This window comes from Phyllostomus discolor, chromosome 1 (genome assembly GCF_004126475.2).
Source record: "Phyllostomus discolor isolate MPI-MPIP mPhyDis1 chromosome 1, mPhyDis1.pri.v3, whole genome shotgun sequence".
NCBI lineage: Eukaryota > Metazoa > Chordata > Mammalia > Chiroptera > Phyllostomidae > Phyllostomus > Phyllostomus discolor.
In genome coordinates this window covers 90979102-90993212 of record NC_040903.2, presented here as the reverse complement: position 1 = coordinate 90993212, position 14111 = coordinate 90979102, and the positions used below count along the sequence as shown (strand labels likewise).

At 43.0% G+C, this 14111-nt stretch overlaps 1 protein-coding gene across 1 annotated transcript in view; it reads right to left on the bottom strand.

Moving 5' to 3' along the window:
- TSPAN5 (tetraspanin 5) overlaps positions 1-13786 on the bottom strand; it is a 169692-nt gene extending 155906 nt beyond the window's left edge. Inside the window, exon 1 of the mRNA XM_028506406.2 lies at positions 13274-13786. Coding sequence (XP_028362207.1) covers positions 13274-13354 — 81 coding nt within the window. The 5' untranslated portion in view covers positions 13355-13786. The remainder of the gene's footprint in view (positions 1-13273) is intronic.
- Positions 13787-14111: the final 325 nt, after the last annotated feature.

Genomic DNA, 14111 nt, shown 5'->3' with positions numbered 1-14111 from the left:
GGGTGCCAGAAGAGACAATTTTAGAATATAGTATTAAATAACTTTGAATAAGAAAATCATTTCCTGTTCTGCTCTTTTAATCCTCTGATCTAGTCAAGGAGAAAGTCTCCATGTGATGCCAGGATGTCGAACACTCTGCACACTTGCTAACCTCCGCAGCAACAAAGGAAAATCTGCCTGACTCAGGCTTGCCAGCAGGCACCAACAGCTACCTAGAAGTTAATAAGCCATATTATTGTCATTGTATGCATTGGAAGAATAATATTTTTCAAGTTTCCTTTTGAAAGAAATGTATTTAAGCTTTAAAACAGAGTCAATTTAAAAGAAAATTAGTTTGAAATGATCTATATCCTCGCAATTCAAAATGAGATCAGTGGACCAGCAGCTTCCACCTCAGCTGGGAGCTTGTTAAAAGTGCAAGATCTTTGGCCCCTCTGATACCTGTTCGGTCAGAAATCTGCTTCTTAAGCAAGATCCTGGTGTGAATTGTATGCTCATTGAAATCTGAGGCCCTGGCTGGCGTAGCTCAGTGGATTGAGCGCGGGCTGGGAACCAAAGTGTCCCAGGTTCGATTCCCAGCCAGGGTACATGCCTGGGTTGCAGGCCATAAACCCCAGCAACCACACATTGATGTCTCTCTCTCCCTCTCTCTATCTCCCTCCCTTCCCTCTCTAAAAATAAATAAATAAAAATTAAAAAAAAAAAAAAAAAAAAAGAAATCTGAGAAACACTGGGGTAGCCCAAGAGCTCATCCAAAACCATGCAGGCAGTTTGCAAATGACCGAGCACTGAGATGCACAGCTACAGATCATCAGGTGGCTCTCCTCAACACTCCCAGGGGTCAGGTGGAGGAGGTCAGGACAAAGAGCAATTTGAACTTCCCCAATGGGGATCTCAAACCATCAGTGGATTGTGAGATCAATGAGTGAATCTAAACCAGGAGTGCTAGGGATGTAATGGGTAAGCTAAAATCACTTTAATACGATCCTAAAATACCCTGTCATGCTACACGGATCATTCTTTTTACCCATGGATACTATAGTAAAATTCTACTTAGCCATCTCCTTCATCCCTCCTTTACCACCTTCGAGGGCTGGGGTTTTCCGTACACCTGCTGCATGAGAATGGTGACAATGCTCTTGCCCTGGCTTTTCCTCCCAGGGCTGAGTGCAGTTATGGAGAAGGTTATGCTCAGAAATAGGACAGCCTGGGTCTTCTGCTTCAGGTGACAGTACTAGAGGCAAAATATCACAGCTGTCCATGCATCCCACTAATGCCCCAGAGGAGAAGCCAGGCAGCTGCTCACCCACCAAGATGGGTGACTCATTTAGTCAATGATCCAGGTAGTTTGGCCGAAATCCTGGCTGTGCATCAACTGGAAGAACACACAGGGAGAAGTGTGAGGTATCTGTATCACTGACTTGATGATCGCCTTCGGAACCTAAGGAAGTTGTCTGAAATACATGGAGTAAAACAATGACCAAAATATGCAGGACTTGTGATACCACAGAAGCTAAAAAAAATAGTTACAGCACTCTAGATAATTCCAGAATATCCAGACTTAACAAATGTTAATAAAATATTTCCATTTCCCCCCAGGTGCTTGGCCAAAACTCAACTTCCTAGTACAAAACACTAACATAAGACAGTTTGGTTTTGCAAAGAAAATGAAGAATGAATCTAACTGGGTAAAGAAAAATGGAAAAATTAACCACAAACAATAGACAAACTCAGAGTCTGGTATCCATGATAAGAATTACATGCCATTCATTTCAATGAAAAGAACATTGTGAACATTTGTTAGATCTTTCTTCCCTTTAGTTATCTTGAGAATGTACTTACGTAGGCAGAACGTTAAAGAGAACAAACAATGTATGTGACAGTGTAAGATTATTTTAATGGTTCTGAAAGAAATTAAGAAAAACAGCCAAAAGCAATCATGGGTGTTGAGGAAAATAGAATAATAATTGCTAATACCTCTTGCTTATTCCAAGCAGTTTATACATATTAACTCCCCCAATCCTCATGACTTGAGATAGTGTTTAGGCCTTAATACTACTATTAATAACATTAACACTAAGCTAAGAGTGCCACTTTGCAGATGAGGAAGAGGCAAAATGCAAGGTAAGTAACCTATCTGAGGTCACAACCTGGAGCAAGGAGCTGGGTAAAAGTTCACACATACTCAACGTCCAAACTCCTTCCCACCTCCTGCCTCACACAGGAGGCTCTAGGATGCTCACATCAGGATGAGACTTTTCTCGCTCTCTAACACTGTAGTCTACAAAGCATTTTCCTGTAAGCCCAATGACTGTGCAGTCAGTTAAGGAGCTGGACCACACGGATCCAACTGTACCTTAAAACAGAAAATCAAAGTTTGGGCATTAATGCTTCAACAGTGATTAGAACTACAATACTTACTTAGAAGTAAGTTTTAAGGCTGCTTCAGGGGAAATATTAACAATTGGGGGAAATTCTTGTTGGAAGCAAAACATACTTTGAGAAATGCTTCAGTCAATATTCCTTTTATTAGGACTACTTCATTGAGTAAAAAGCATTAAAATAGTTGGCTTGAAAATTTTTTAGAGCACCAGCTGTTCCCTCCAGATTTTTAGAAATTTGAGCTTCAGTGCCAAGTATAATTCAGGAAAAAATTCCAACAAGTAAGAAGAGCCCTTTGCCTTGCTTACCTAAATTGTGAACAGGAGCTGGAAGAGCTCTAGAACGTCACTGTGATCTTCAGTGAGGGGAGCCAGCATGTTTTGTCATCCCCTTCCAAACACTATTTTATTATTCTGGTTGGTAAATGCATTACTTAAAAATTATACACTGTATTTCATAATTAACAAACCTGTATGTACTGGGTTGGCCAAAAAGTCCGTTAAGTTTCCGAACGATGGTTCTAGTAGTGCTTTTGTCTTTAACATCATTCGAAACAATTTTGTTAGATTGTATTGTGACAGCTGTCATATCAACATGCATTTTTTTAAAAGTATCAAAATTATGTAATTTCTGTGCAGCCATTGTAATATTGAAGATGGAAGAAATACACATTTTCAGTATGTTATGCTATATTATTTCAAGAAAAGCAAAAATGCAACTGAAACACAAAGAAAAGATTTGTGCAGTGTATGGAGAAGGTGCTGTGACTGATCCAATGTGTCAAAAGTGGCTTGCAAAGTTTCTTGGTGCTATTGACATTTTGGCCAAATAATGCTTTGCTGTGGGGCTGTCTTATATACCTGAAGCTGTTTAGCAGCACCCCTGGCCTCTACCCACTAGAAGCCAATAGCAGGAGATAGCTGACATACTCAAAATATCCAAGTCAATAAAGTTATTGGTGAAAATGAAAAGTGTGTCTTTTTATTTTATTGAAAAAACATAACAGACTTTTTGGCCCACCCAATGCATACAGATAATATCACAGTGCTAACCATAGGGTTGGTGTGCCATTTGGGGTTTATTTGTTTTTCACTAGTGATGATGACCATGTCCCACTACAACATCTCATAGAGATCATTTAGATTTTTATTCAAAATTGTATTTCTTTCAAGACTTTTACTTTAGAGGCCCAGCAATAGTCCAACACCTAATTTACTTTTTAAGGGGGTAAGGGAAAGGAAGGCATCAAGATAATAATGGGAAAATTCAGTATACGTATACTGAATATTCTACATTGAAACTTCCCCTTCTAAAGAAAACTGACAAATATCAGGGCTGGATGTCGTGTATTTGCTTCCCTGACAGCTCTCGGTGACAGCGCTGCAAAATTCCAGGTGTGGGGAGAAATGTCCCCACTGTGCCATCACAGTGCAGTGAAGTCACTGTAACTGGTCACTGTAACTGCCATGGGAGTGCAGGGAGTACTCCCTTCCCCCCAGCCCAGAACAAGGGTGTGGAGGCTGGGGGCCCAGGAAGCCCCCAGAAACAGGCTACAAAGCAGAGCGCCTTGGGCAGGGAGGCTGGTTTCTGAGGGAAGAACAGTTGGCTGCCCTGCGTCTGTGCTTAGACCCGGTCCACTGCGCTCAAGTGTGCAGGGCAACAAGTCCAAACAACCAAAATGCCTATTTTGTCCTTGTTCCTGTTGAATAGATAGCTTCTATCCCTATCTGACACTAATTTTTAGCATACTAATAGCAGGTCAGGTGGTTCTCTTTAGCAGAGATTTTCTCATTTTGTGTTCAAGTTTGCCTTCAGGTTTAAAAATAAACTGGCATTTCTGGATTAAAAAATTCCACAAGGGATAAAGTGGGCCACACTATTTTTTTCTCATAAGCAAGGAACACTAGCTTCACGTGCTGGTGAAATCAGCCACCCTTTGGTCAGAACTCTACACCACCCACTCCCACACCCCAAGTGTCCCCCGCAGAGAGCCATGGGAGGAGATGCCACAATTTGCCCAGAAAAACAAGCCAGAGCTACTCAACCTCAGCTGAGCATCAAAATCACCTGCGGGGATTTAAAAAACAAAAATCACGAATACCAGGGCCCATCCCAACCTACTGACTCAGATCCTCTGCTAGGAAGACTGAAATTTCCTGACAACAACTTACTGTGTATGCTGCTACATCTACAGAGGGATGAAATATCAACCAGTCCTACCCAAGGCACCCCTAGTCAGTGAGAGACTTCCTATGCAGAGGAGAGAAATCCATACCAGAAACAAATTTTTTAAACATGCCTGACCATGAAGATTAAAAACCATCTGAAGGCCACAGTGGTGGTTTTCAGTTGTTTGTTTAAGCTGTAGACCCCTTTTTCTTTTTCAAGCAAAACCCTCATGGTATCCCAGAATACCAGGCCCAATGGCTGACTTTTTCTGGTGCAGTGAGGTCAGACACACTCCCATTCCGGCCCCTGCACACTCAAGGAAGCCTGAGGCTGCTGGTAGCACAACTTGAAAGCCACTAACCCAGAATAAGACATCTAAATGTTTAAATATGTAATTCTAAATTCAAATAATTAACTAGAAAATTAGGATTCTGATTAGCACTTAGCTTAGGGAGATGGGTTTAAGAGAAGTTCACCTGAAAAAAGAGGGGAAGGTTTCACTACACTAGAAATTCAACTTGAGCCGACAATGCTGTCTGGCTGTGGGGAAAAAAAAGCATGAGCAGTGTCGCCTGGGTTCATAGCTACTCTCTGTACTGAGACATTTACCTTTTACAAGGCACCTCCACAAGCATGATCTCAATGGAAAACAATTCTACAAGCAATCGGAATTACTTCCCCCATATCGTAGGTGAGCAACTGAGGAATGAACTTGTGACAAATCAGGCAGTAGTAGAGACTTCTGCTGCCAAGTCCAGCACAGCCTGGAGACTTAAGGGGGAGTTGGAGAGTTAACGCCCCACAGCTCCCTGGATGGTTGAAAGAGCAGGTAAAGAATGTGTTCCATGCCCTGGCCAGGTAGCTCTGTGGGTGGCTTAGAGTGTCATACCGATATACCAAGGGCGTGGGTTCATCCCTTGTCAGGGTACAGAGAAGAATCAGCCAGTGAATGCACAAATAACTAAAAAACAAATCAATGTTTCTCTCTCTCCCCCTTCAGCTCTCCCTAAAAACAATAAATTTAAGTGTATATATATTTTGTACAAGACTGTATTCCATTCTGATTGCTACACTAATGGAAGTGTGTCCAAATGGGACCACCAGCGGAGTACCGTGACCAGGGCAAATAACAATGCGGAAACAATGAATGAAAAACACACAGAGGAAGAGCTTTTAAAGATATAAAACAGAATGTTTAGGAATAACACAATGGCTATTTTTAATAAACAAAGGGCTATGGACAAGGGAGGTTAGTCTTATTTTGTAGTACACACATGTAACCTAGGTCATTCCCCTTCTCCTTGCTGAAAAATTCAGTCCTAAAGCCATTACTGGGGACCAAGCATGATGGGCCTTTGCTCAGGGAGTGGTACTGGGAGGGATGTGGAAGTCCAGAGCAGGATGTCACAGCCTGATCAGAGTGAGAAGGGTGGTCGCATTGGGGTGTGCGTTGTGGCATGGCATGTTGGAGCACCAGCAGGTAAGGAGGACAGCCACGTGAGGGGCAGGGGCAGCAAGGGGAGGCTGGCTGCCTACAAGAGCTTTCATCAAATCAGTGAATGGTTAAGAGTAATGGGGGCCAGGAATCTCACTGTCAAAGAAGGTAATTATGAATATGGAAAGGAAAAACTGAGAATCTACACTGTGGTATCAGATAGGGATCTGAGGTATCACTGTGAACTTTTGGTTTCCAAAATGTGTAACTAGATATAGAAGTGAAGATATAAATGTGTGTATGTGTGCATACATGTATATACATACACATATTCCATAGTTCCATCCGAGAGATCCCAGGCCTGGGGATAGCCTCATAGCAATGAGCACACTTAACAATCAGATCTTGCCTTCTAAATACCATTTTCCACTCAAAGGAAGCAAGGTTCCCTGGAGAAATGGCTGATACATAACAGATGACACAGTAAATTACAAGATGAATTTGGAACACGCTGTTCTACTGTAAACGAAGAAGTACTCAAAGAATGAGAGGAGTTAAGGGGCACCGGGGGCAGCCCGAAAAGACTGCTTCTGCTGCCAAACCTGGACCAAAGGGAACATCAAAGTAAGTAACAAGAGTAACAGTTGAATGAAAACACACTGAAAGGAAGAAAATCCTAATTTCTTACTGAATAAATAGATCAAAAATTTGATGAGGAAAGGGCTATTTACATAGTTTCAAATTAACTTGCCACAGAATTACAAAAATTACCAAAAGAAAAAAAAAGTAAAGAGTGACTTTATGGTGGAGAAGCTTGACAGACAACACCTTAATCAAGTAACCATCATCAGTAGTGGCACAAAAATCAGTGCCACCTGAGGCCAGCTGGGAAAACCTCCTAGCTCACAGACAACATACACTGAAGTGTTGTTGTAACAGCCATCACGCTGGCAACTGTCTCTCAAATGATTCTGGATAAAAACTATTTGTACCACTTGCAAATTTTCTATAGGTGTGAGATTATTTCAAAATAAAAACTAAAAGTCAACAACAGTAAACTAGAAGGATAGAAGTTACAGGAAAACAGCCCAGGCTGGTGAGGCTCAATGGATTGTGTACCAGACTTTGAACCAAAGGGTTGTGTGTTTGATTCCAGGTCAGGGCACATGCCTGGGTTGTGGGCCAGGTGGCCAGTAGGGGGCGCATGAGAGGCAAACACATTGATGATTCTCTCCCTCTCTTTCTCCTTCCCTTCCCCTCTCTCTAAAAATAAATGCATAAAATATTTTTAAGAACAAAGAAAAGAAGTTACAGGTAAATAGATTATATCTGGTTTGAGGATGGATGAAACACTCTAACAATTAAAGTGGTCCAAAAAGAGATCCATCCTTAGAAGTATTGACAGAATGTTAAAGAGAAAATACTTCACTGAATAGGAAGTTAGAGGAGATGATGTATTTTATAATGATTTCTTCATTCAACAAACATTTATTAAACATCTACTGTATTTCAGACAATGTGCTAAACATGGGCTTATGACAACGACTGAGACACAGTCCCTGCAGTTGAAGCCACATAATCCAGCAAAGCATGATGATCTGGAAGTTAGAAATTTTAAGACAGTCTTCGGTGTTAAAATAGAAAGAAGCATGTGACTCAAGAACATTGTCTTTAATACTCCAATTTTCTTTTATGAATTTTTAATAGATGACATAATAGTTTATTTTTCTATCATATTCTTTAACTACATTTTCATCCTAACATTTTTATGCTTGTGGGTGGTGTTAATTGAGGCATACTCAAAAACTTTATCGCTTTTCAATTATGAACAGATGTAAGTAACTAGATGTTTTATTCTAAAATAGCAAGCATCTTCTAAAATAAGTTTCAAAGGAGAAGCTAGGGCTGTAGTTACTGGAAGAGACTTAACACTCCAAAAATGAAGCCTGACACGTTCTTCGGCGCCTCAAGAGTCGCTTCACATCTCTGTACTCCAGTTTCCTCATCTGTCATAATAAGCTTGTTAGATGCTATGAGATGCATAGAAGAAAGACATCATAATTATAAAGCTCTGTTCAAATACAGATTGTTTTCACGTTCTGCCAGGGACTATTATTGTGGCCATATTAAGACAGAGTGATCCATCTAAATGAGCTCACGTTGGCAATTTTATGGTGGGTGGAGCATTATTTGATTTTCCAACTTTTCCCCTTGGCTTCATTTCAGTCAGTCTTCCAGGCATATCATCAAGTAGGAATGCTTCAGTGCCTTCTCACTGACCCAGGAGTGAGCAACCAGACTAAGCAAGTAAGTGTTCAATTGCTTCCCCCACTGAGGTCTGTACACCTTTCTTACAGTTTTCCTGTATGACACTTTCATAACCATATTTAGCTTTCTCCTACCATCTCCTTGTAATTCAAAAGGCAGTTTAGACTTCCATATGGTTGCCATCGGAGCTAACAGATGTCTAACAAATTAAAGCAAAAATTATGCCTTATAAACTGCTGATGTATCATCATTCAAGAACATCTTAAAATTTATAGTGAATCATAAGATAAGGCTTCCTACTTGATGCCCCCCAAGGTTCCTTAAATCTTTCTACTCTCTGAATTTAAGCCCTGTGGAAACAAATTAGGTACAACATTCTGCCATCAACCCAGGATAAACCTCCACTTAAAGACATAACATAGTATTTGCAAGCACATCAAAGAGAATTTGGCCTCAAGTATCCAAGGCTGTTCTAAGCCTTGTATAGCAAAGAGAAGAGAAAAATGAATCACTTAGTTCTTCCAAATCATTCAAAGTATCCACTGATCCATGAGACTTCTTTCTAACAAGTGATGATTATATCTACAAAATCCATTAGCCTCATCTCCTTTTGATCCAAAGGGTATCATTATTACCTGGTAGTAATAATGCCAATGTACCACCAGGGCCAGGTATTCTAGAAATTGTGCCCTGGCTGATGTGGCTCAGTGGACTGAGTGGTGGCCTACAAACCAAAAGGTTGCTGGTTTGTATCCCCATCCCAGGCACATGCTTGGGTTGCTGGGCAGGTTCCCAGTGGGGGGCATGTGAGAGGCCACCACACATTGATGTTTCTCTCCCTATCTTTCTTCTTTCCCTTCCCCTCTCTAAAAGTGAATAAATAAAATTTAAAAAAGAAATTGTAAAGTCTACGATGGAACTAGTATGAAATCTGAGATAATAACAAATAATCGTATTCACCTTTTAAATATTGAGACATCGTGCTTGCTAATACATTTTCTCATTCAATCCTTTGATCTATAGCTACATTAGATAATGTTACTGTTCCCTCATAAACAAGAATTTAAGGCTCAGTACAGCGGACTGCATTTTCCAAAGACGGCCACAACCCACACAACCTAAACAAATGTCCATCAAAAGATGGAATTCCTTTCTTCACCCTCTTAAATTGAGCAGGCTCCAATGCATGGTTTAACTGGTGAAACAGATGAAAGTGACAGTTGGCCAGTTCCAGGTACAGTGTTCAATGGCTGGAGCTTCTTCCATCTCAGAGATAAGAAGAAGCCATGTGTAGGTACTCCAGCCAAGGACCCTGGCTGAGCTCACCACAAGGCACTTCACCCCAGCTGAGTCTTCACATAGTTCCAGCCCTGGCCATGTCTCCCTGCCACCTCGGGAGAGGTCCCAAGGGCCAACTGCCCAGATGTGCATGGTCAAATACAGAACTGTGAGATACTAATAATGAAGTTCAGCTTTAAACCACTAAGTTTTGGGGCTTTATGTTATGGAGCAACAGATAGCAAGAATATGGAACTAATGTACTTGTCTAGGAAAAGCTCAGATTTACAACCAGAATCCAAAAGGGTCCAGAGCAAAACATCTGTCAATGGTGGGTGATGGGATGTAGGGATGCAGTACCCCAAAGACACAACTGTAAAACAATACTTCCTTTTTCTTCCCTCCCCCCTTCCTGTCCCTACACAGCCTCAGGGTTTTCTGAGAAATGTCACAGTATGGTGACACCCTCAATAATACCAATTCCCTTCTGGCTTGAGTTCTTCCAATATAAAATAGGGATAATAAGATTTCCCCCCACCACCCTGTGATAACTAATGTGAAAGGAATCTGTACAAGATGTTGACTTTGTTACTCAGAATATCATTACAACTGTTATATAAAAGGAATCAGATTTTACACAGGAAACTCTAACTCTAATGATAAAAATATATTTAATGACTCAAAGGACTACATTTGAGATTCACAATGGGCACAGGGGAATATGCATTCTATACCAATAAATGAAGAAGACAAGAAGAAATTTTAAAAAGATTTTTTAATGAAAGAATCTTTGAGGAAGAAATGAAATAATAAAATTGATCTTCAGACAAGTCTCAGTAGAAGGTCTATAATTTAACAAACATCCCAATATATGTTACTTTTATTATATATTAGGGCCCATCACTAGAATTTTTTTCCCTCAGCATATTGGAACTCAACAGATTCATTCTTTTTCAGAACGAGAAAGAGCCTTACAACTCATCCAATTCCTTCATTTTAACTGCTGAGAAACTGAGGCTTGGGATAGTTGACTGAGTAGCAAGAAGTCAAACTACTCATCAGTAAGAAAACCAAACTCTTAGTGCTGGTGCTACTATATTTTCAATTTTTATTTTACCAGAATTTTACCTCCAAGTATCTTCAATGCATTTCAAATTTATTCTAGCATTTCACAGTGTGAACATGAAAGATTAGGAAACCACGCTCTCTGTTATCAACCTCTTTTTCATAACTGTATAACTGTGCCAAGCCTGCCCTTTCTGGAAGTCACAGGGAGAATGTTGACTCTGCACAGGGCACAGGCGTGCAACTTTACAGACACAGGCTGCCAAGTTACTGACCCCCGTTCTTCCATCACTAACCTCTTAGTCTGGATGACTTTCATCACATATCATGGTTGCCTTCCTGTTGATCGCCACCAGAGACCAGGGTACTGAGAAACTGGGAGGCTTCAATATGGGGTAATTTTGAAGCAGAGAACAGGATGGGAAAGATACAGGTATATGGGAGGGGGTGGTTATCTCAGCAGAAAACTTCAGGCAGAGAAAGGAGTAAGAGGATGAATTGAAAGCAGAATAAAAGAAGGGTCCCTATAAGAAAGGTGTCTACATAACAATTCTTCCTTGGGCATCACATTTAGTTCCAAAGCCTACATCTGCTTTCAGGCCTCTTATAAAACTTCCCCCAGAGATGAAGACCTTCAAAATCAGATAAGATGTGGCTCTATTCTGGAACTCTCTGTGCAAGCACTCTGCAACTCCTTGAAGACATCCACAATTCCACAAGTTTCACTACAACCTAATCCACAGAAAATAGTAAATTTGCCTCTGTGCGCTGTATAAAATTATACCAAGCTGTCAGGGAAACAGGCCCAAATCCTTTATTTCTTTCTACCTCCTGCTATGAAGATGCAGAGAAAGTCCCTGGATGCTTTCTGTTGCCTGGCAGCTAAAATGTGCAACTTTTGGAAGCATCCAAGCAGAATCCAAAGGACTAGGCTCACTAACCCAATATGGTCCAGTCACAGTTCCGTAGTCCCTGACTCTCAAAGTCAGTAAGTTTCGAGTTCAGATAAAATCAAAATACCTCACTGAGAAATGTCACTACCCACCACTTTTAAACCCAGCAGGGGTGGGAAGAAAAAAGAAGTAAAGAAAGAAAATAATTTCTTCCTCCTATACCTGTAACAGTGTTTATAGGGAGGGAGGTGACTGCTAACAGAAACGTATACGATCGCTGGCAAAAAAAAAAAACAAAACTCTGCCTGTGAATGACTGCACATTATATTCATTTATGTGTCCCTCTCATTATCTTAATCATCCCTGAGGAGAGATGACATGCTGACACAGAAAGTGGCCCCCAATCCCTTCCATCTTCTTTGGCAAAACATGTATGACCAATACAAGATACTCCTACAGAAAACAGAAAATAAAAATAGCCTGGTAATTGTTTGGTAGAAAAAAAAATACAGAGCTATATTGACAGCTATTCTCATAATGTATATGTTTGTGGCAAATTGCCAAAATTAAAGGGAATCAAAATAAATACACCCTGTGTTCAGACTGCTGTGAATTATTATTGATCCAGCCTTTGCATTATTGTTTATCTCACAGTGAACCTACACTGGAACAGCAACTTATAGAACCCCCCAGACAGCCACCATTTCTACTTCCCATGGGGCAGGGGAGTGCCTGGTAAGGAAAAAGATGGGTTGGGATGGGATTGGATGGGATGAGATTGGGAGGAAAAATAACACGGTCTTTGAACCGGTTTCCCCTGGCCCTAGTGAACTCTTTGTCTAGTTGCTGAACACGTTTGTGAGATCAAGGAAAAGAATCCAAACAAAAGAGTAGGCGTCCCAGCCCAATCACAATAGGTGCCAAGCATATTGTAGGGCCAGCAGAGCATGGTTTGAATCTTGCGTTCAAGCATTTGCTCTCTCGGTACCTCCAAGAAAACATGTCTCGCACTCCTTCTCCTTTGCATTTCCCCAAAACAGCCCGCTCGATGTCACTCCTTTAAAAAGGAGGACGAGAGGCACGAACACATGGAAACAAATGTTGATCATGTCTTATTCTGACAGTAATATATTTATAAATAAATTCATCCACCTCACGCGCCCACTGTCCAGTCCATTATGCAAAAAGAAGCGTTTTCCAGCCGAAGGGGAAGAGCTTGCAGCAAGCGTTATTTACGTGAACATTACAGAACCATATACCGCTGCATCTGCATCCTACACAAAGCCCGAGATGGTGCAGGAAGATACACGCTGAGCAAGGCAAAGACCAGCCGCGGCAACACTGAGCCAAGCCCTCATCCAATCAGAGCCTTGTGAGAAGATGGACCTCAGGGTCGGCTCTGCCCGATTAGCCTTCCCTATTATGACACCACGCTCTGCCCAACATCCATTTCCCACCGAGAGCAAATTTAATTCGTGTGGTTGCTCATTTCTCAAACTGCCGAGACCTTTCTTTCATCTGCATCCCCTAGTCGTCCCTTAAAAAGCCACCCCAAGGCCTGGGTGCTCCCTCTCGGGCTCGGTTTTTCTTTTTACCTCTTCCCATTCCTATAAAGGATGAAATGTTGCTCCAACACACAATCTGGAGAGGCTGAAAGCAAATGCCTCTCCAAGCTCCAGCACGTGCCCGAGGGGCTGCAAAAAGTAAAAACAGCAAACAACAGGGGAAATCTTCACGAATCGATCAGCCACTATAGTTGAAATCCCAAAGAGCACCAACTTACCCAAAATATGACATTGAAGCCAAATATGAAATATTTGATGCAACAACTGACTTCAGGACCCTTGTAGTGCTTCCCGGACATCCTCTGGGTTCATGAAGACACTTGCCCCGGCAGCCCGAGTTTGGAGCCCCGGAGCACTGGTGCTCGGAGCAGCCCGGCAGGGAGCAGGGACTCGGAGACGCCGCTCCGGGCCGCGGCGCGGCGGCCAAGCTGATCCACGCGGGGTCCGACCGGCGGAGAGCGGCTCCTGTACCTCCAGCCCCTGGCACGCCGAGGCCGCCGGAGCCGGGGTGGCCACGAACGGGCAGGGAACCCTCGCGGTGCAAGCCCGGAGCCTTGTCGAAGCCGACCCCGAGCACCAGGCGAGCGCCCGCGTCCGTCCGCCAGACGATCTCTCCGTCGGTCAGTGTACGGGCTTCAGGCAAGCGCGGCCGCGGCAGATGCTGGAGGGGACGCTACCCGCCTGCCCGCCGGCTCCAGCGCGCCCTCCCACCCCTCGCTCCGCCCGCTGCTCGCTCCACCCGCTCCTCCACCCGCGCCGCCCGCAGCTCCGCCTGCCGCCCACCGCCTGCCACCCAAGCCTCACCGAAGCGCGCGCGCGCATGGGCTCGAGTGCTCGCGGGCGGCAGTGGCACCACGTAGCTGCACCGCCGCCTCCTTCCACCGCTCTCCGCTCCGCCCGTTCCCTTTCCCCGCCCCTTCTCTGGCGGAGCGAGCACCGAAGACCCCCCGAGCGCTGCAATGGGTACTTAGGGAAGACTGCAGGCGGAAGGAAGGAGGGAGGGCGCCGGGGAGCACGCTGCTTGGGAGCTGCCTGGAGGACAGACCGCGACTGATG